The sequence below is a fragment of the Diceros bicornis genome, chromosome 19 (assembly GCF_020826845.1).
Source record: "Diceros bicornis minor isolate mBicDic1 chromosome 19, mDicBic1.mat.cur, whole genome shotgun sequence".
NCBI classification, from domain to species: domain Eukaryota; kingdom Metazoa; phylum Chordata; class Mammalia; order Perissodactyla; family Rhinocerotidae; genus Diceros; species Diceros bicornis.
The window spans coordinates 12,465,864-12,489,238 of record NC_080758.1 but is presented as its reverse complement, the minus strand read 5'-3'; the positions used below and the strand labels follow the sequence as shown (position 1 = coordinate 12,489,238).

The following is a 23,375-nucleotide window of genomic DNA, read 5'->3' as shown; positions in this document are numbered from 1 at the left end:
CTCAGCGTCCGAATTCCAGCGCTGCCAGGTACTCAGGGCACAGCCTTGGGAAAGGACTCAGCCCCTCTGAGCCTCAGTTTCCTCACCTGTAAAAAGGAGGCTGCTGTGAGGAGGGTGTGGCTCGTACAGGCTGGATCTCTGGATAAGGGGCTTTGACGCTGAACTCTAAGGCATAGGCAGCATGCTTATAAAGTATACTTCGAGGACCACCTGCATCAGAATCATCTGCGATCCTCGTTAGAATGCAGATCGTGGGCCGCCTCTAGAGACCTTGACAGTGGTCAGGGGGACAGACCTGGGAATTTGAATTCTGCTGGGGTTTGAGAACCCCTTACCTAGGGCCTGAAGACTCACAGGTCCCCAGAGGGGAAATGCCTTAAAGATCACACAGCTCAGCAATGTGCTACCATTCATCATGCTGACGAGGAACCTGAAGACCAGAGAGGCTGAGTGACTTGCTGGAGGCCACACAGCTGGCAAGCAGCAGAGCTGGGTCTAGGATGGTTGACAGATGGATGGAGAGGTAACAACCAGTTCAGGTGACAAGCTCTCAGTTCCCAGATAGTGGCAGCAGGATCAGGGTGAGAGTTGAATTTCATCCCGGGAATCTAATCCTTCTGGACTGGGAGATGGATGAGCGTTTCCTTCCCTTTCGAGAGTGTTAAATGACTCTCCCCAGGCTCCTGCTCAGTTAATTCCTTCGAGAAACGGGAACCTGCTCTCTGACACACTCACCAGCCCAGGGGACCCCAGCGTCCCAGTGAGCCCCTTCCTGCGGCCCAGTGGACTTGCCGAACCCCTGTGCGTGCCAGTGTGGGACACACACCCCAGAACTAGATGCACAGAAATCTGGATTTCCCAATCTCGTTGCACAGTGGAACCACTGTGAAATGCTTTGAAAATACCAATCCCTGGGGCCACCCCCAGAGATTCTGATTTAATTGCTCTGGGATGTGGCTTGGCATTGGGATTTTTCAAAGATCCTCAGATGGTTCTCATGTGCAGGGGCAAGACATCGAAGCACACTGATTCTGAGGGACAAGGTGCTAGCCTTTCCCGTTCTCCCTCAAACCTCCAGACTCCCTTAGGGGGAAGGTCCCAGTTTGAAGCTAATGGGGCTTTAACACCTCTCTGTCACACATATCTCCCCTTTTAACCCAAAGAGAGCAGGTGTCAGGCTCCAGCATCGGCTAGAATTTCATAACATGATTTATGGCAAATGGTACCCATTCTTCACGATACCACATTTCCTCCTAAAACAACTTGATTTAAGTAAAATAAATAAATTAATTTAAAGAAGAACATTAAGCAAATACTATTTCAGGCATTTCCCCTGGACCCGGTGGTGGTCTATGACCCCTCTCTTATGTCCTCCTCTGGCCACAGGCATCGGTTCAGAGAAGAGCACGTGACCCAAGTGTGGCCAAAAGAGCCAGTCCTGGGACTTTTGCTGGAACAGCCAGAAAAGAGGGCCTCGCTTTCCGCCGGCCTTGGTGCTTGGAGGACGGAGTTTGGAGAAGCTTTCAGCTCAGAGAGGAAGTGACCTGTCCGAGGCCACAGGCACTAGAGGTGACACTGGGATTTGAACCATGCCCACCTGCCCTCAAGGGGTAGTGCACCTTCCAAGTAAGTCACATTTCTGGTGAACTCTTTGGGATCCTTCATTTTGAAACCTCCCTCAGAACTTCTGTTTCCTGGGGTTAGAGTCTTCCTATGTGGCGTTTGCTTAAGGAAAATTCAATAGCACCCTATAAAATATAGCCTAAGTGTGTACCTTTGACAAGCTGAGAGAAGACGCTGTAATTATCATTCGCTGAGTTCTGAGCACCAGAGAAGAGATTCAGCTGATTGCAAAGAATTTGGTGCCCTCGTTCCTTTCAGTTTGGGGTGATAAGAACGTTTTGGTTAGAGTTTCAGCTGGACATTTCAGATTGTCTCACCCCCTCGCCACTCAAAGGAGTGTGATGTTTGCTTTCTGCCAACTGTGAATTACCTCTGGCTTCATCCATCCATCCACTCATGCAACACAGTTTTATGGAGTGCTTATGTGGAGACAGGCATAGGGCCGGGTGCAGGAAAGACAGATGAACACAGCAGACGAGTCCTGCCATCAGGGAGCTCCCAGGCCACATGGGGTTTGAGAAAGCAAGCAGTAATCAGATAATCACTTAAATGGATGTGAAATTACAATGGGAACCAGGACCTTCCGAGAGAGGCACACAGAACTTTGAAAACCATAACTAGGGGATTTGGCCTATTCAGAGATCAGGGAAGGCTTCCAGAGGAGGTGACATTTGATCTGGGAGCTTCAGTGAGCAGGCAATAACTGGATGAAGAAGAGAAGAAAAGCGTTCCAGGCAGAGGGAACAGCATGTGCAAAGGCCTGAGGCAGGAAGGAATTTAGTAAATACAAGATCAGTGTGCTGGGCACAGGAAGCCAGGAGACTGTGGTGGGAGATGAGCCAGAGAAGTGGGGGGGCCGCATGGGGTCTTGCAGGCCACTGGGAGGAGATTTACCCCTCCCCCGATCCCATTCTCCAGCAAATCAGATGGAAAACGCCCAACTTTCCTCTCCTCCCTCCCTGACATCATAAAGATGAGAAAAAAACCCACTGCCCTTCTGATTTCTGGAATTTGAAAAAGGCAACAAAACATCCACACAATTGGGATTGTTTAATAACTCGGGGAGTTTGAGTTACTTGAGAAGAAAAAGGAGAAGAGCTAAAAGAGACAGACGAGAAGACTAGGAATAAAAGGAAGAAGCGAGTGAGGGAGCACGGAGAGGGGAGAAGAGCGCAGTGCGGCTCGGCACTGGGCTCCGGGGGTTCACACGCCACCCTGCCGCCTCTTAGCTGCATCCTCCCGTGTGTTAGCCTCTCTGGGGCTTGGTTTCCTCATCTGTAAAATGGGGTTAATAATAGCACCTTCCTCACAGGGCATTGTGAGGGCCAAATGGGTTACCATCCGTAGAGACCGGTATGAGTGTTGGCTACATGGGTGTTGTCAGAGAAACAGGCTGAACTCCTCAGAGTCTGCGGGGAGGCCCCGGGCTCAGCCCGGACAGCTGGAGGGTGGGAAGTAACTGGGGGACAGAGGGCCCGCAGAGATGGGCCCATATGGTTCGGGCTTTGGGGGAAGCTAGGGAATCTCCCTGGGAGACCAACTGCCTCCTCCCTTGAGCAAGAATGTCTCATATCTGGGAGGAGGGACAGGCTCTGCACTTTTCCGAGTGAAAGGGAAGGGGCTCCTGCCACCTCCCTCATAGGGAACCTCCAGTTCAGGGAAGATCATCCCCACAGTGATGAACTTTGGAATCCAAAAGCAGTGACCAAGGCGGCCTAATGATACATTCTTGGAAGAAATACCAAGGCCCATCATGGAGCCTAGAATGACATCAAGTTTAAGAAGTCAAAGGAAGGGTGTTTAAGCCGAGTCATAAAGGGTGAGTTAAGGAGGCCAAAGGGGCCAGGGTAGGGGCTACAAGGTTGTTCTTGTCAGCACAGCATGTGCAAAGGCCCTGAGATGAGACCCAGAATAGTGTCCTGAGGATCTGAGAAAGGAGATAGGAACCATATGATGTGTGTGCAATGTGAAAGCGGGTGGTGGTTCCTACAGGCCCTTAGTGGCCGGATAAGGATCTGGGAAGTTATCCTGAGAGCAATGAGATGCCATGGCGGGGCTAATGCCCCTCCCTACTGCCGTGTCACCTGACCCCCACCCAAAACTGTACAGATAAGAGGGGATGAGATGGAAAGTGGGCTCTGCATGGGATGATTTGAGAGCTTGGAAAACCCTCTAAGACTATATCTGAAGGGGCAACAGTCATTTGTTCATTCATTCATTCATTCATTCAACAAGTATTTACTTAGTAACTACTATATGCTGGGCACAGTGTTAGCACCGGGAAGATAGACGGAAAACCTGACCACGTCCCTCTCTGATGGAGCCTATAACATAGTGAGACGAGATGGACAATAGCCAGATGCACATATAACATACGAGGTGGTGAAAAGGGCTAAGAAAAAATAAAGGAAGGTACAGGAGTGGAGCGTGGAGGTCGCGAGGAGGGTGTGCTACAACCATTCACTAGGGGCTGTGACCCAGCAATTGTCCCCACCAAACCCCCTCCGCTGAGTCCCGTTATATTGACCATTGAAAGTAGAGTTTAAAGACGACTTCTTAGCCCCTCTCCCCCCACCATCAGTGACGCTCCCGTCCAGCTGGCACCAGCAGTGCATCTGCGGTGACTGCAGTGACCGGCACACTGTTGCACTTCCTCGCCTGTCGCTGCCGGCCACACCTCCCGGGCTGTGGGGCCACAGGCCCCTGGCGCTCTGTTCCCACCCTCCACTGAGCGTTTGCCTTTCTCTGGAGAATGGGGCCATGAGGTCACCCAGGCGCCCCTGGGGGCGGCAGGGCTGCTTCCCCGGCCCGCTGGGGCTCAGCCAGCAAGAAGAAGTGGATGTAGGCAGGGCTGACTACGGCCTCAAGGGTCTTTGGCCTCCCTGAGCATCATGTCACTTCTACCGGCACGGCCTGAGCAGACGGCGTGAGAACAGCACGAGAAAGGGGCACCCCGCTGGCTAAATGGAGGTTTGGGGACCTTCCGTGCTTCGCATTTCTTCAGGAACTGCTGCCAGGAGGGTGGGTTAATGACACACGTAGGGGACGAGACCCACAAAGCAACAAGCCGGGAACAAGAGTTCCAGCCCCAAACACCGGCGCCCTGGCCGCGCCCGCCGGGATTGCGATCGTGACCCAGCGCCGTGTCCCCACCTTGAAGCTCAGAATTCCGCCTCCGCACACGAGTTCCAGCCCGGACGCCGGCGCTCCCACCCTGCCCGCTGGGGTCTCCACCGCGAGTCCAGACGCTCTGGCCCTGCGCTCCGGGCGTCCGGTGAGGGATCCGAGGATCTGCCTGCGGATCGCAGCCTCCCGACCTGGACCTCCGCGGCCGCACCTTGAGCGGCGGTGCTCCACGGCGGCCACGCCGAGCAGCAGAGTTCCAACCCTGAACGCCAGCATTCCAGTCCCCGGCACCCCAGTCTCCACCGAAAACTCCCGAAGGCCCAAGCTTTCCAGCCTGCATGCTGAGAGCTGACATTACGCCACAGGATACAGTTTAATTCTACACAGAAAACTCTTCCCCAGGCCGCCAGCCCCTGGAGATAAGCCAAATGCCCGGAGGAGGAGGAGGAGGATGAAAACGACAATAGGAATTTACCGGCTCACGTTGGTTGCACGTCAGGCACTCTGCTGAGCACTTTACCTGCTTTACCTCACTCAGTCCCCTGGACCACCCTGGGGGTTTATTATCCCCATTTTACAGATGAGGAACCTGAGGCTCAGAGCCAGTCCCGTTGCTGACTCAATATCCAGTGCTTTTTCTAACCACCACAGCAGCTTTTTCTTCCCGCTCTCATTGGAGGTTGGGTATGGGGACGTTGGGTCCTATTAGCTAATAAGTTTAGGATTCACCCCTGAATTTCTCTGACTTGTGTTGGCATCCACCAGGGATGAGCTGCCTAGGGTTTTGGAACCAAGTCCCAGCTGGGTGGGACAGTCATTCATTCAACAAACACTTGCCACCCCTTGCTGTGCTTGATGCCAGGAGTAGGAGAGGGGAGGGGGGACCTGTTGCATCTGTCACCCAAGCTTTACCCACTTCCTTCTCCCCCCTTCCAGGTGGGGGGCCTCAGAGGCAAGAAATGATCCCCCCTCCCATTTCTAGCCATCTGAAGGCTCTACGCTGCAAGGGTCAAAAAGTGGAACCCCAGAGGCTGCATGTGGTCCCCAGACGTATTGTGTTTGGCCTATTCAACTGTTTTTAATTTTTAAAAATTATTTGCCAACATTGAAAAATTGGAATATCTCACATGAAAATTAAAATTTCTGGCTGGGCCCAGAACCCAGCCTGGAGCTGAATAGCAGCTGCCTCCTTATACAGGATTGTCAGCTCCAAGTCACCGCAGTCCCCACCACTCCCTGCTGCCTCCTTGACACCAGGCTGAGTGTTACCTGGCTTCCTGATTGGACTTGCCCCACTGCAGTTCTCCAGCTGACTGCTCCACTTGTTAACACGACCTCCCTGGCCCCGCAGGCACCTGAGTTTGATTGAGGTCCCCGCTCTGGCTTCCATGTCCCTGGCAGGGAGCTCCAGGAGGCACTTTTTCCTTGACAGACTCTCCGGGACTGAGGGGCCTTTTACTCCCCATCCATAAGGACTTCTAAGTCATTCTCCCCAGTGGGCAGGGCCGGCTTCGTGGGGCTGCAACGCACGCAGTTGTGCACAGCTCTGTGATTAGAAGGACCCCATGCTTGGTTTAATGCTCCGCTGTCACCATCTTGAAATTCTCGTGAATTTTTGAACAAGGGGGCTGCATTTTCATTTTGCACTGCATCCCCACAGATTCTGTAGCTGGCCCTCCAGTGGATCACTCAGTAATTAGGGGCATCCACCCCCCCCCCCAACACCGGGCTTCTCCTAATCTGTCTGGAAAACCACCTCTTTGGATTGGCCTATTCTCTCAGTCACGAGGCCAGCAAGGGTCTAAAATTTTTATACAGGGGTGGGGAGTTTGGGGGCAGCAACCTGGAGGGAGGAGAGGGGGACTAGGGGACTTGCCTTGGGCTATATTTGCATAGAGCTTCCTGTAAGATGGAGGAAGCTCCATGCCCCCATATCAAAGGATGGGGGTGTGAAGGAGCCCGGGGAAAGGGTTGGGGGAGTGTCTAGGCCCCCTCCCCTCCAGCCACTCCTTGGCACGGTCACTGCACAAAGAGTTCCAGCAGGCAAGGTGTCATCAGAGGCCGGACTAGAGAAGTTTGGGGTAGACTCACTTTCCTCTCTCCCTCTTAAGAAAAGGAAGGGAGAAGGAAAACCAACAGCATGAACGCAGCCTCTGTGCTTGGCCCGCACAGCTGGCCCCTCTGGCACAGGTGAGCACACCTGTCTTTCCTGCTTGGCAAAGTCAGCACACCCATTTTTCAGCTTCGGAAACTGAGGCCCAGGGAGATGAAGGGTCTGCCCAGGATCTCATAGCTCAGATGTGGCGGTGTTGGGTTATGAACCCAGGCCTCCAGAGTTCCAAACCAGAGTTCTTTCGGGGTGATGGCATATGAGAGGAGGGAGAACACTGGGGAAGAGGAGGGAGGGACGCCCGCTCCAGTGGGCTGAATCTCAAAATAAATCAGAGAGACATTGTATCACGGAAAAAGCGTAAATGCCACCAGGTCCAAACTGGTTGTTCAACGTCAAGGAGGGCCTTTCTGAAGAGCTGACACATGAGCCGAGACCTAAAGGATGAGAAGGGCAGTTGGCTTTGCGAGATATGGCGTCAGAGGCCCAGAGAGGTTAAGCGATTTGCTCCAGGTCCCACAGCTAGCTTGTGCCATCCCTCCCTCCCACCCCCCAACAAATCCCCTCTGACAGAGCCCCGCCTCTGCATCAGGCCCTGAGGCCACTTTAGAACACACGTGGGCAAACTTTTCCTGTAAATGCTGTTGTTACCAAAAGCAGCCTTAGATAATAGGCAAATAAATGCGGCAGGTGTTCCAATAAAACTTTATTTACACAACAGGCAGCCCACCCTGCCCTGGAACACAGCAATGAATACAAGACAGTCCTGATCTTTGAGCACATCCTGCTTTAGTGGGGGAGAAAAACAAGTTCAGAAGAAAATAGAATACAAGAGAGAGCATGCTACGTGGTGCAGGGGAGGTAGGAAGAGAGAACCTGTAGAAGAAAGATCACTTCTGCAGCTCAGGAAGGAGACAAATCAAGTTCAAGTTCTCAGAAACAGCTGCCTACGCTGAGAGGCTCTTTGACCCTGCCCTGTTATTCTTTGTCAAAACCCCTGGTGTCTCTCCTTCACAGCATACATATTACGCCGTGCGATTATTCTTTCATTTAATTTTTTGTTTAATGCCTATCTCCCTCCAGTAGGCTATAAGCTCCTTGATGGCTGTGGATTATTTTGCCAGCTTACATTTATGCTCCCCTTTCTTGGTAACACTACTTCAGTTTTTCTTTGGGGAACCATCTCTTGCCCATTCTCAGTCTCATCCCAGCTCTAGCTGTTGACCCAGATCCAGCTAAGTGATTGGCTCAGGGATGGGCCAATGAAAATCAGCCCCGGGATTTTGCTGGAACTATTGGGAAAGAGACTTGCTTTTTCCCCAGGATGGAAACCTGGAGTTGCTGCAGGCTATCTTTCCAGCCATGTTGGTACAGCCTGCTGAGAAGCCCACACAGAGAAGAAGAGAGCTTAGAGAGATTGGAAACCATGTCTTGATGTCATATTTAAGCCCCTGGATCCAGCCCTGCCTGAAGCCCTACCTAACCCAGGACTTTTCAATGACATTTTTTGCTTAATTCCACTTGAGCTCCTTTTTTTCACCTGCAACCAAAAGAATCCTAACAGATACACAAGGGCTTCTCAAGCACCCAGCATGGTACCTGGCGTATAGTAAGACGCAATAAATTTTTGTCACATGCACAACAGGTGGCATTGAAGCAGGACCTCAAAACATGCACATACACCCACATAAAGTTACAAGGACCAGAGAAACCTAGAAAGGAGGCTAACTTTGAAACCAAAAGGATTGTCTTGGGAATAGGGAGGAATGACTGAATCAAACTGCCGTCAGTATTTCAAGGAACAATAAAATATGTGTCGACATCTCCACGGCATAGGAGATAAAAGAAAATTGATCCATTCAGAGACAGTGGGAATTCCAGACATGACAGGCAGTTGGAAGGTTGGTTCATACCCCCCTTTCCTTTTGCTTCTCACCGGCCGCTGGCAGGGCAATCCTGGGCTGCCTCTCTGGTACAGTTGGGGCCACAAGGACTCTAAGAGGCAGAGCTGGCCAAGGCGAACCACCCCAAGGATCGCACGGGCCTTGCAAAGACTCAGGGATGCGCCCTCGGTGGCAAATAGTGAAATACGATGGTCTATTTTTAGCAGCTATTTGGTTCCAGGTCCATTACCTGGAGGATGTGAGTGATGGTGTGGGTTTGGCAGACGTAACATTATTCTCTCAAAGACGGTGTCTGCCTGCCAGGCCACGGTGGGCAGTTATGGCGGAGGCCAGCCTTGCCGCAGAGCAAAAAGGGAGCAGCCAGGGTGCAGAGGGAACCTCAAGGGTCTAATTTCATCGTGTCTCCGCGCTGTGAATGGAAGGCAAGAGGTCACTTCCTCCTGGCCGAGGAAGTGTGGGGGTGGTAGTGGGCAGCTAGAGACAGGGAAGGTAGGAGGAGATGGGGATATACCGGGGAAACCCTTGCCTTGTAAGGGAGACCCCTCCAATCAGTCATCACAAGATCATGCAAGTTTGCTTATTCATTCATTCAACAAACGTTTACTAACATTTAACTGCAATAATAACAATAATAGTTAACTTGTACAGGACACTTGCTGAGCGCCGGGCACTGCTCTGAGTGCTTCCTGTAGAATTATCACGACAACCTTGGGTGTTGTGAGGGTCCCCAAATTATGGATCAGGAAACTGACCAGAGAAGTTAGGTCATTCACTTAAGGGCACACAGCTCAAAAGTGACTGAGCTGGGATTTGAACCCAGGCAGTCGGGCTGCAGAGCCTCCTCTCTTAAGCCTCCCTGTCTCTCTGTGGGCCAGGCCTGGCATCCACAGAACAACGCATAAGCTAGTTTTCACAGTGTTGCGTGCGAGGAAGGTGTGAACATCAGGCTTCCGGAGCGTAGAGGAAGGAGCAGTCAGTGCTGCCTGAAGGGCTGTGGGTGGTGCAGGGAGGGAGAGGCTGGGCCTTGGAGGCGGGGGAGAGAGGCCGTAGGCAGACAAGAGGAAGAAGGGGCTGCCGGGCAGAGGAATCGGCTTGGGCAAAGGTGTGGAGCAGGACTAGGGAAGGACGGAGCATTCGGGGAAACGCAGAAAAGTGGGTGTGGTGGGAGCAGAGGGCACCACGGAGAGCAGATGGGAGGAGAGGAGGGTGGAGAGGTTGGCTAGGGTCTTGAAGGTCCAGCTGAGGAGTCTGGACTTTATTCTGGGGGCAGCAGGAACCAGGGAAGGGGTTTTGGAAAGGGACGATTAACATGAACAGATTACACTTGAGAAAGACGGCTCTGGTTCCCTGCAGAGGATGGACTGGAGGGGGAAGGCTGGAGCAGAGAGAGGCCAGCATGGAGGCTCAGGGGCTCAGAGGAAAGGCCCAAGTCCAACAGTGACAGACAAAGTCACCTCTCTGATCTTATCTCCCTAACTCCTCTGCTGGCTCACTCTGCTCCAGCCCTACTGGCCTCCTAGCTGTTCCTTGACTGCCCCAGACACGCTCCTGCCCCAGGGCCTTAGCACATGCTGTTTTCTCCGCTAGGAACACTCTCCCCCAACAGTCCACATGGCTCCCTCTCTCCCTTCCTGCAGGTCTCCACTTAATGGGCACCTTCTGGGTGAGGCCTTTCCTGACCACCCTGGTTAACCCCCCACCTGAGCACTCCCTCCCCCTTCCCTGCCGACCTTTCTTCACGGCACCTCTCACCAACCAAAACATTACATATGTATTTGATCTTGTCATTTCATCCATAAATATTTCAATATGCATATCTAAAAGATAAAGATTTTTAAACATAATCACAATAGCATTATCACACCTAAAAAATAGCATCGATTCCTCAATGACATCAAATATCCAGCTAGCGTTCATGCTTCCCTGCCCGTCGCGTGATCTCTTTGTCACAGTGGCCATGCTCCAAGCAGTGTCTGTATTGTTTGTTGCCTGAGTGGTCTCACTCTCTCCCCTGCTGGAATATCAGTGCCACCAGGACTGGGATCTTTGTTCTGTCTCTGCTGTGTCCCCAGCACCCAGCCCAGTGCTCAGCATACAGTAGGTACTCAATACATCTCGCTGAATGAATGAACACAACCGATCAAAATAGTAACAGCTGCTACTGATCCTGTGGGCGTTCTGTGCTTGTTGTTATTTACCACATCACCTCATCTAATCCTCATCACTTCTTTATGAGGGAGGGCCCATTTTACAGATGGGGAAACTGAGCCACAGCTAGAAAATGGCCAGGGCCCAAGACCCATCACACTGACTGGGCATCTGGTGGGGGCTGAGGGTTTGTGGCTGCCCGGGAACTGGCCCCACATCCCATATATATCCCAAATCCAGCCACTTCTCACTGACTCCCCTGCCACCACCTTCCAAGCCGCCGTCTTCTCTTGCCTAGAATATTGCAACATCCTCCTGGCGGCTGCTTGTCCTCCGTTTCTCCAATGCCCACTCTCCAGGTAGCATCTAGTGGGTGGAGGCCAGGGAGGCTGCTAAACATCCTACAGTGCACAGGACGGCCCACAACAGGACTTATCCTTCCTCACTGTGAATAGTGCTGAGGTTGAGAAACCGGGCTCTGGCTGAGAAACCAGAGGCGCTCTGTATCCCGAGCGTGGCAGAAGCAGATGAGAGTCAGACTTTTAGAAATGTGTTAGTAATAATAACGAAAGTCCCAAGGTTTGTAAACAAATTCCTTTTCTCATCATTTAGTACGTATTCTCACTTATCTCTAGGATAACATCATTCATTCATTCGACGAACATTTATTGAGTGCCTACTCTATGGCAGGTGCTGTTCTAGGCACTGGGGATACAATAGTGAACAAAAGAGAAAAACACCTTGCCCTTTGAAGCTTGTATCCAAGTGGGGGAGAGAAAAAGTAATTGCATGATGAAGTAATTATATGTTACATCAGGTGAAGGAAAATAAAGCAGGAGAGGGGAATGGAGAGTGCTGGGGGTGCTATTTTATACAGGGTGGAGGGGACTGCCTCGCTGAGAAGATGACGTTTGAGCTGAGACCTGAACAATGTGGGCAGTGGTCTTGGGGATGTCTGCAGGATGACTGTGCCAGGTGGAAGAACAGCATGTGCAAAGGCCCTGAGGTGGGAGAGTGCCTGGTGTGTCTGATGAACAGCAAAGAGGCCACTGTGGGTGGATCAGAGTGATGGAGGGGGAGAGTGGTAGGGATGAGGTTGGAAGGGTGTTGGGGGGAGAGGGGAAAGATGCCAGATCCTAGGCCCTGTAGGGGGTGGTGAGGACTTCGGCTTTTTCTCTGAGTGAGGCGGGAGCCAGGGGAGGATTTTGAGCAGAGGAGTGAGGTGGTCTGACTTACAGAGGCTCCCTCTGGCTGCACTCAGAGGACAGACCATGGGGGCAGAGGGTGGAAGCAGCAGACGGAAGGGGGCTCCTGCAATGGTCCCGGCTGGAGGGGATGGTGGCCTAGGTCAGGGAGGCAGCAGTGGGGTGGTGAGTAGTGCTCACATTCTGGACACGTGTCCCTCACACCTGTGTTTCACTCTCTCTCACTTGCATCCCACGGAGCTCCCCTGAGTGGAAGGGGAATGGTGGAGCCACGCAGGTGTGTCGGGACTGTCCATTATCCCAGCCAACGATCGTAATAGCAGCCGACCCGAGTGCCCAGCCCTGTGCACAGGGCTCTGTGCGTGTTAGGGCCCCTGCCCCCCACCCCAGGGCCCTCCTCAGTGACTGGGCTTCCCGGCCCTCCCTGCGAGTCAGTGTCACCCAGGGCAGCAAACGGTGCTGCAAAACTGGATGTCCACGTGCAGAATGAAGTTGGTCCCTTACCTCACACCACGTACAAAAATTAGCTCAAAATGGAGCAAAGACCTAAATGTAAGAACCAAAAGTATAAAACCCTTAGAAGAAAACATGGGGGAAAGCTTCGTGACATTGGATTTACCAACCATTTCTTGCATATGACACCAAAAGCACAGGCAAAAAAAGAAAAAATAGGCTAATTGGACTTCATCCAAATTAAAAACTTCCGTGCATCAAAGGACACAATAGAGTGAAAAGACAACCTATGGAATGGGGGAAAATATTTGAAATCACATATCTGATATATAATCATATATCTTCATATATTCTGATATCCAGAATATATAACGAACTCAAAACTCAATAATAAAAACCAAACAATGCAATTAGAAAATGGGCCTATTGCTTGACTTGACGTTGCTCCAAAGAAGATATACAGATGGTCAACAAGTACATGAAAAGATGCTTAACATCACCAATCATTAGGGAAATGAAAATCAAAACCACAAGGAGATACCACTTCACACCCATTTGGATGACTGCTATTAAAAAAAAGCAAACCAGGGGCCGGCCCGGTGGTGTAGCCGTTAAGTTCACGCGCTCCGCTACAGCGGCCCGAGGTTCGGAGGTTCGGATCCCACGCGCGCACTGACGCAGTGCTTGTCAGGCCATGCTGTGGCGGCGTCCCATATAAAGTGGAGGAAGATGGGCACGGATGTTAGCCCAGGGCCAGTCTTCCTCAGCAAAAAGAGGAGGATTGGCATCGGACGTTACCTCAGGGCTGATCTCCCTCACACACACACCCAAAAAACAAATCAGAATATAACAGTGCTGGTGAGGATGTGGACAAATTGGAACCCTTGTGCACTGTCGGTGGGAAAGTAAAATGGTGCGGCCACTATGGAAAACAGTATGGCAGTTCCTCAAAAAATTAAAAAATGAATTACTACGTGCCAGCAATTCCACTTCTGGATATATACCCAAAAGAATTGAAGGCAGGGTCTCAGATATCTATACACCCATGTTCATAGCAGTATTATTCACAATAGCCAAAAGGTGGAAGCAACCCCAGTGTCCCTCGACAGGTGAATGGATAAACAAAATGTAGTGTATCCATACAATGGAATATTATTTAGCGTTAAGAAGGAAGGAAATTCTGACACATGCTACAACATGGAGGAACCTTGATGAGATTATGCTAAGTGAAATACGTCAGTCACAGAAAGACAAATCCTGTACCTACAGTAGCCAGATTCATAGAGACAGAAAGTAGAAGGGTGGTTGCCAGGGTCTTGGGGGCGGGGAATGGAGAGTTAGTGTTTAATAGGCATAGAGTTTCAGGTTTGCAAGATGAAAAAGTTCGGGAGATTGGTTGCACAACGATATGAATATACTAACACTACTAAACAATACACATAAAAATGGTTAGCTTGGTAAATTTTATGTTATGCGTGTTTTACCACAAATTTTAAAAAATCACCCAGGGGTTGTGTTTCAGTTGCGGGGCCTGGGCATGGGTGTTGTTCAAAGCTCAGGGCTGGGCATGGCAGCTCTGGGAGGTATGCCCTGTTTGTTACGCCCACTTCCCGGTCTCACAGAGGTGAGGCGCCTCAGGAGCTCAGGCAGCCAGGAAGTGGTGGAGGGGGGTTTGAACCCAGGCCCCTGTGGGCCTGTAAGAAGATGTCCCAGCGGGTACCATTACGTCTCGTTAGTTACGTCACCAGGGAAACATTTTAAGGAGAATTGGTGCCCTCTATATTAACACGTGAATCCTGGCTCCCACCCCACCCGCCTTCAGTTTGGGGGCTGGAGTGTTCCTCCGGTCCCTGGTCTCCCCTGGTTGTGCCCCCCTCTACCAGAGGCGCCCAAATCGAGACTCCCCACCTCAGGGAGAAGGCAGGGCCTTATCTATTCAATTATGTTAACATAATGCTCGCTGCTAGCCCTGTGTCTCCACTAGTCCCATCCAGCAGCCTTTGGGGGCCAGGTCATTATGGACCAGGAGCCAGGAGCGCTCCCAAGTCAGGTGGGGGACGCTGAACACATCTCTCACCTCACAGCGCCTCAGGTCCCCCAGTGTGACAAGGGAAAGCTGCGGATGGCAGCCTGGAGCTCGCTTCTCACCTCCTGAGGGTCGTTCACTTCCTGAAGGTCATTCTCACAGCACCGCGGCCAACCCATGGGCTCGCAGGCAGGGAGTCCTCCCGTTCGCTGTGTGACCCTGGGCCAGCCGCTTCACCTCTCTCAGCTTCAGTTTCCACGGCTGTGAGATGATGATAATTACCCCTCCCCCCCAGGGTGACTGTGGGGATCAGGTACGGCGGTGCATTTGATGCCCCTTGTCGCACGCCAGGCACACCGTAAGCACTCGGAAAGTGTGTGCTGCCACACCTTTTGTCTTTATTTTCTCCAGGAGATGGAGATGAGGCTGACTGAGCCCAGCCAGCTCTGGAATTTCTTCTTTTAATACGATCCCCGACAGGGGTTTGCTTGTAAGATGCTTTCTTAGCGCATAACACAACACCAGGACACTATGATTAAGGTTTCTGAGGTCTTTGGCTGGTTCCCCCGGAATCAGACCCTATGGCAAAGACCTGAGTACAAGAGGCTCATGTGGGAAGTGATCCCAGAAAACACGAGTGGAGGAGAGGGGCCGTGAGAAAGAGAGGGGGAAGAGGCCAAGCAGGGTGCATTATCAAGCCAGGAACCACTGTGGGCACCTGGGGCTTAGTCCTGCTGAGGAACTCTGGGGGCCGGTGTAGACCATGCACCTCCGAGCTACATCCCCATCCAGGGGCGAGGGGTGCGGTGTTGACGCACCTTCTCCCATCAGTCAGCAGTGTGAGCTGCTTTGGGTGGGCCATCAGCTCTCTGTCTTTGCTGGGCTCCGCGGGCCAGAGGAAGCTTCCAGGCGAAGCACTGCAGGTACCGGCTGCTGGGAGTTGGGTTAGCCGCCTTGACAGCGTGAGAGCGGAGAGGGTGCGGTGGCACACCGCCGCCGCTCCTCTGTCAGGGTCGGGGCCCTGCTCTGCCCCACCTGCTCGTGTGACGTTGAGGAAGTTACGCAGCCTCACCTTACAACGCTCAGGTATCATTTTATAAGAATGACAATTTTTTGAAAAGGAGCTATTTATCTGGCAGGATTGTCAGGAGGATTAAATGAGACAATGACAATGAAGAACGAAAAAACCCTAACAGTTATGGAGGGCTTTCTACATGCCAAACCCTATGCGAAGTGCTTTGCCTGCATCGACTCATCTAATCCTGGTGGCAGTTCAAAGGGGCAGGCACTGCTGTGCCTCCAGTTTATGACTGAAGGAACTGGGGCACAGGGAGGTGCAGTAGTTCGCCCCAAATCACACGGTTAGTGAGTAGAGGAGCCAAACTTTGAACTTGGGCGATCCAGCTCTAAAATCAGGGCTGCCATCCATGGCGCTATCAAGGAGAGGAAGTACACAGAACACTGGGTATGGAGTTGGTGCTTAATGCATGCATGTCCCCTTTCAGTTAATTAAGCTTTCGCCAAACTGCTCATTTGGCGAGCACGTTTCCTTCCTAAGCATTTTCACATTCTCTAGCCTAGCACAGACTTTCAGTCTCCTGACAGACCAGCTGCCAAGGGATGCTCTTGGTCAGGCATGCTGGAGAATGGAAAGACCCCTGAGCCTCCAGGAGGATAACAGTGCTGTCAGAAAGGCGTGGAAATGGTTGTGTGACCCAGGCAAGTCGTTGAAGCATCCTCCCTGTGTCCCTATATCAAATGGGGATGCTGGATTTATGAAGCGTGGCTTCAACACCTTACAGGCGCTATCACGCGTAATCCTCCGGGCAACCCTGGGAGGTGGCTTTTGTTGTCATCCTCGTTTACAGGTTAGGAAACGGAAGCAATGGAAGGTAAAGCGATTTGCCCAAAGTCCAGAGCTAGGGAGTGTCAGGGCTGGGACTCAATTCCAGGTCTGTGTGACCCCACAGCCAAGATTCTGAATCTCTGGCATAGTGCCTCCCAGGAATACGTACAAGCAGCCTGGATGACTGACCTGGGGCCAGCAAGGGCCTCAGCCAGATGACTCATAGCGCCGAAGGGGCCCCACGGACTCTGAGTTGGTTTCCCTCATTTTTCTTGACAATAATACACGAATCCCCCGGCTCCGGTCAAGGAAGCAGAGGCATCACCACACTGGAGGCACGAAATCCCAAGAGGGCAGGCAGCGATCCTACAGTCAACACCCCCATAACAGGAGACGTTGCCAAGCAGGCGCGTAGCTAGAATAGAGGAATTCAGTGACGTCACTAATACTCACCGTTGTCACTTGCTGATGCTTACCAGGTACCGGGTACCAGGCACTGGGTTAGGCTCTTTATGCAGATTATCTCCTGATGGCCCTGCAAGGGGGTCTCCATTATAGCTCTTATTTCCTAGTTGGAGAAACTGAGACCCCGAGAAGGGGAGGAACTTGCCCAAGGCCGTATTCCTGGTGAGCGATGCAGCTAAGAAATGAACCACATCTTTTGGGCTCTGGAGATGATTCTTAATCAAATCTGTGGTGGGTAAACTACTGACCAATATCCCTAAATAAAGAATACTCCCACTCTTGCATATAACAACAATAATAATAGTAATAATAATAATAATTCACATTTATAAAGTACTTTCTATGCAAATTACAGTCACATCTGAAATCTCATTGAATTATCAAACAGCGCCGAGAGGTGGACACTGATGTTATCACCACCGGCAGATGAGCTCACTGAAGCTCAAGGAGAGCGAATGATCTGCCCAAGGTCCTAGGATTAGGAAATACAGGCCTGGGAAGCAGACCAACCTGGGTTCAAACCCTGGCTCCGCCGTTTTCATTCCTTCCACAAACATCTACTGAGCACTGAGCTGTGTGAGCTCTGGCAAGTGACTTCACCTCTGAGTCCCCGTTTCCTCTTGGTAAAAGAATATTAACACCACTCCTCAACCCCATTCCTTCCCTCATCTGAAAATGCCAGACACTTGCTTTCCCACGCTTCCCTGCAGCTAGAGCATAAGCATGTGACCTGATCCTGGCCAATGGGATTTAAAAAGAAGTCTGCTAGGGGGCTCCTGGGAAAGGTTTGTCTCTCTGGGAAAAAAGTGGCACATAGGAGGAAAGGCCTCTCCTCATTGGTTGGACCTCATGTGTCTACATTTGAAGGCTGGAACTGGGTAGCCATCTTGTGATGTGAGGCATCAGGCCTGAGGACCAGGTCACCCGCAGGAGTTGGAGGAGCAGAAAGACTCCTCCAGAAAGAATCTACGGTCTAGAATCCTGATGGCATCATGGGGCCATTAACACAAAACCAGCTACCTTGGAACTTCCTGTTACGTGAAATGATGCATCTTCCTCCTTATAAAAGCCACTTTGAGTTTTCTACTCTATTACTTGCAGCCAAATGGGCAGACTAGCTGATGGGATTCTTGAAGGGATTTCAGTGAGATTGTGCATATAAAGCATCACTAATCAGTGCCGGGCACAACAAACAGCAGCTACTCTGGAAATGAGGAAATTATCTCCAGTCTTTAACCCTGAGACTGTCCCAGGGAGTGCAGACTCTCCTGGCCTGGCAAATGAGTTCTCCCTCTCCTCTGGAGACAAGCCTGTAGAGTTTTCCGAGGACGTGGAAACCCAGTGGTGGCCCAGCACCGCAGCCCTGTCCCTCCGATGCGCCTGACTCCAGCTTCCAAACAAGAGTCCACCCCACTGCCACTGCCTAATGGATTTTGATTTTAACTCCCCTGACGGCGAAGGCTGGGGCCTGTGCTTTGGCTTGTCTCTGCGTTGCCAGAACATCCCATCAATTATTAACAGTGTCAGCTCAGCCTCCCAGGTCTGCCATCAGAAGGAAAGGGTTTGCCGCCACTCAGCCCCCCAGCCACAGGGACAGGCCTCTGCTCCTTATTATTCATAACAGTAATGCCATGTGCTGGGCACTGTGCTAAAGTGTGACGACCATGATTTCATGATGGCCCTGTAGTTTCTTATCTACATTGCCCAGGTGGGAGGCTGGGGCCTGGGGAGGCGAAGAATGTGCCTCAGGCCGGAAACTGGGGAAGTGGCAGAGCTCGGCCTGGAACCGGGTCTGCCTGGCTCTTACACGTGTGAGCCGTGGCCATTTCTGTGTCTCACAACCACCCAGAAGTGGTCCTCCATTTGACCCTCTCATTCTGTGGCCTCTGAGAGATTTCCGCAGGCCTCGCTGCTCGGACAAGCAAAGCGTCCAAGCTGGGGGGCTAGGGGGTGGGGTGGGCAAAGTGCACGTGGCTCAAGGAGGCCAGGGGCACAGGCAGCTGGGTTGCAGGTGGGCAGTGAGGCAGGAGAGGACTGATCCCCAGACCTGAGACACAGTGGCTGACTGATGGCTTGGCCCATTCATTCATTCTGCATGGAGTTATCCGCAGCTCCTCTGCGCCAGGCACCACAAGGGGTGCTGGGAACAGAGCAGTGAACACCACTCCTGATGCTCACATTCTTGTGGGAGAGAAACAGAGACACACGAGGAAGCAAATATAATTTCAGATGGCGCTTAAAGCTTATGCGGGAAAGACTGCACAATGCGACGGAGAGGAAGGGGCGGGAGACTGTTTTAGACAGGCTCGGGGAAGGTCTCTCCGAGGAGAAGGACCTGCTCAAATGAGGAATGAGGAGAAGCAGCCGGCCATGGGACAAGCTGAGGAAGAGCATTCCAGGCAGCAGGAATAGCAAGTGCAAAGGTCCTGCGGTGGCATAGAACCTGACCTGTTGTGGGAACAGCAAGGAGGCCGGGGGGCTGAAGCTGGGTGAACCAGAGGAGAGTAGAAGAGATGAGCCCAGAGAGGTCATGGGGGCCGGATTCAGTAGGGTCTGGTATGCCGTGGTGAAGGGTTTGGATTTTATTCTGAGCATGATGGGAAACGTCTGGAGGATTTTAAGCAGATGAATAATGTGATCCAATTTATGTTTAGAAAAGCTCACTCTGGCTGCTGTGCAGGGAATGGATTGCAGGGGGCAAAAGCAGAAGCAGGAAGACTGTGGCACTTAATCATGATGGAAAGAATAGGGTCTTCAAAATTATACTTAAGTTTGAATTTCTGGCTACTTCTGTTTGCCTGCTGTGTTACCTTATGCAAATTACTTAACCTCTCTGAGCTTCCCTATTTGTGAAAGATGGGTTAATAATAGAGCATTGATTGATATAAGGACTAATTGTGTTGTTATACTTCATACACAGTAGATATTTCATCAACAGCAGTCAGGATTTCTATACCGAGGGCCAACGAGCCTGCCTGCCTGTCTCCCCATTTCAGCTCTGGCTGCAGAATATCCTAGACCATCCATCTGCCGGGAATGTGAGCTGGCAGCCTGAGCCTGGGATCACGGAGAGGTCACGAAGCTTGTCCCTGTAAGCGGATTAACCCGAGGGAGAAATGAGGCTGTTTATTTCCAAACAGTACCTTTTGCAAGCCTGTGCTCCCCGGCCTTGCTGCCAGCGCCAACCCAAACACAGCCCTGGACCTGCTTCTTCGGAAGGGTGACCCTCCCCTCCCCCTCACTGTCATGTTTTAGGCACAGGCAGGAAGGATGGAGAGTCATGTCTCGGCCCAAATGGGATGTGGAGGTGAGGAACCCGTGTCAGGCCTGGAAATAGCAAAATAAGTCTGTTGATCCTAAGCCGGTTAAGGGCGAGTGACTCTGTCGTAAGAGGGAGGTTTTCTAGACACGAACCCGGGGCAGGATTACGGCCAGAGGCAGCCCACAGCCTCAGAAGAGGAAACCAGGCCTAGGAATCTCTATGTCCTCTTCAGGGTCCACAGGGAAGAAAGAAAACCTGGGGGTCTCCCTCCACCCTCCCTCCAGCCCCTCCACCCCGCCCCATCCACTCTCAGAGGCCTCTCCTTGGGCGGCCAGATCTGGGGAAAGGACCCTTCAGACCCGGCCCTGCAGGTGGGCCTCCAGTGAGGGGCCGGGGGGATCCTTCAATCAGAGGCCAGGCTGGACAGGAGGCAGCCCTAGCTAACACACCATGGCGGGTGCGTAGACTCCCTCCTCCCCTTTCCTTCCACCACGGACACATTTACCTGTCCCTCTCCATTTTTGGCCCCCATCTCAGAGAGAGAACGTGTCTTTCCCAACTCGGTCTTCCTGGATTTCGACATCAACACCTCTGTTTTCTGGGCTCCCCGGGGCCCCGCATGGCCTCTCTTATAGTGATGAACACATTGTGTTGTCAGTTACTCCTGCCGCCCAGCACGTCGGCCACGTGAAGACAGGCCCCCATCGCTCTGAGGCATCCCTGAACCCCAGCCCAACACAGAGAAGTTGCTCATCAACCAACGACCTCCCGTCCTGGCCCGGACCCCACCCAAGTCTTTCTCAGCCCCTGACAGCCTCTGTCTTTCCCCAGCAGCACACGAGGCTCCTGGCTCCCTCATGGGATCAACCTCATTCCTGCCTCCTTATGCTGCCTTAGTTTTCACATTGTCTCATTTTTTCTCTCCTATTTTGAAATTTATATCCTCTTCTGACAGCCAAAGCATCTTTACAGGCTGCATCAACCCTTCCTGGAATAAACTCACCAAATAAATAAAGAAAGAACAAACCAGGGTGACTGTTCGCTCACAAGCACCCATGGCCAGCTGCAGGCATCATGCACACACCCACCCCTCAGAGCCCCTCCGCCTCAGTTTTCTTACGTATGTGTTAAAACTGCCTGTATCTCAACGTCCTCCAAGCATGTCTGTAAGCTGCTTTCACTCCCTTCTTGGGGCAAAGTGGGGTTATAGATATAGGGATAAGTAACAAAATCGCAGGGCGACCCCTCCAGCCTGGGTCTGGGACTTCACAAGGGAGCATGACGTAGAACAGACCAAACTCAACTTTGCCCCACCCCAGCAAGGCTTTATTGTCCCTCTCTGCTCTCTTTCTTAATTGCAGTGTGCATCCTCTTGCTGTGGGTTCTTATGTCTCTGCAAATCCTTTTCTCCAACAAAGTTGGGGTATAAAGTATTGCATAATAAAAGGATGGTGTGACCAATGCCGCTTAGGAACAGTCTGAAGGGGTTGGTCCTCACCTCTGAGGTCTCGGCCATAGCCCCTCTCCCTTTCCGGTCTCCATATTTGGGAACTAAGCCAGAGTCCCCCAGCCGTGGTCCTCAACCGGGAGACAGAGGCAGAGCCCCACAGCCCAGCAGCCCCCAGCCCCCAGCCTCACCTTAGCAGCCACCGAGGAATTGGGCTTCTCCAGTAGGTCCCAGAGCTTTTTCCTCTTCTCCGCGCAGCACGTGTTATCGAACTCCTCGCCCTCCCGCTCCCGCAGGGTCTCAGCCTCCCGCTTCAGCTCCTCGTTCATCTGCTCCTTCTTTTGGTGGTAGCGGGCCTGGCAGCAGGACTCCAGGTAGATCTCGTCGATGCCCCAGTAGTCCAGCTCCTGGCTGAAGCTGAGCGCGCACATCTCCTCCATCATGTGCAGCCGCCCGGTGCGGTAGAAGTTGAGGATGGAGGTGAAGGCGCCCGGATGGCGGTCGAAGAAGTACTCGTTGTCGTCGAGGCTGTAGTCGTCGCACACCTCGAGCAGCGAGTCGTGCGTGTTGCAGTCGCGGAGCTTGCCCAGCCGCGTGCGGGGCAGGCGGTCCAGGGTGCGCCAGAGCACCTCGTGCGCCAGGCCCCCGACGTTGAGGCGGACGCGCCGCGAGCACGCCTTGCTGCGCACGATCTCCATGGGCTCGGGCGGCAGCGAGCTGGTGGAGCGGGAGCCATGCTTCGTCATGCCCGCCGGCATCGCTGGTCCGGCCGCCCCCGCCCCCCCTGCCCCCCTAGGCCGCTGTCACTGGACGGCAAGGCCGGCCGCCGCGGGGGAGGGGGGCAGGGAGCGCTGTGGGCTGCTGGGGGTGCAGGGGCCGCGCGGCGCGCGTCACGGCCGTCTTCTCACCTCCATCCCGACGGCTGCGAGGCAGAAAGCGGAAGCGGGTCAGCAAACAGGGGGTTGGGCGCGGCCCCTCCCCACCTCTCCGCCGGGGCCCCCGCCGGCCTTGACCTTCCCAGCGCTTAAGCGGCTCAGGGGGCAGAATGGCCGGGTGCTGTCCCTCCCGCAGGTGCTGAAGTCCGCCCCACCCCATGGCTGGAGGGAGGGGCCGCCCTTCGGGGCGGGGAGAGAGCCCCCGAGAGGCTCCCCGGGGGCCCAGGAGGCCCCGCCCGGGGCTCCCGCGGCCCAGGCCCGACCCAGCCGCCCGGGGCGCTGTCCGCCCCGTCGAGTGCTGAAACTCGCTTCTCTCTGGATCTCCCCGTCGAATCCCTAACCTGGCCCCGCAATGGGGAGAAAGGCGCGCTGCATAAAAAACTTTTTTTTTTTTTAGAGATTTCTTATCTCTTCCTTCCCCCGCTCCGAGATAATTAAGGTTTGAGGGCTAAGGGGGGTGGCAGCGGGTTTGCCTTTTCTAAACCTTAAAAATTTGGGGGAATTCCTGGGGGTTTCAGGTGCCCACCTGTCAGAGGTCACATCAGACGGGGTGGTCACAACAGCCCCGCTGTCCTGGAGCGACCCCTCTCCCCAAGCCACGGGAGCATCTCTTGAGGTCGCTCCGGCGATGAGGTGAGCCCTGAAGACGCAAAGTCGAGCTCTGCGCGGGGTCCCGCTCCTCTCACTGCGCCCCCTACCCCACCGCAGGAGGGGGGCGCAGAGTCCTGGGGATCCACCTGCTCCGTCCTCCCCTCGCTCCTTCCCCGCCCCCTTCTCCTCCCTCCTCCTCGTCCTCCTCCTCCTCCTCGCTCCTCTCCTGCGATG

At 53.0% G+C, this 23,375-nt stretch overlaps 1 protein-coding gene across 1 annotated transcript in view; it reads right to left on the bottom strand.

Annotated features, from left to right (window-relative positions):
• KCNB1 (potassium voltage-gated channel subfamily B member 1) overlaps positions 1–22,507 on the bottom strand; it is a 96,114-nt gene extending 73,607 nt beyond the window's left edge. The window contains exon 1 of the mRNA XM_058562496.1: positions 21,807–22,507. Within this exon, the coding sequence (XP_058418479.1) occupies positions 21,807–22,373 (567 nt within the window). The 5' untranslated portion in view covers positions 22,374–22,507. The remainder of the gene's footprint in view (positions 1–21,806) is intronic.
• Positions 22,508–23,375: the final 868 nt, after the last annotated feature.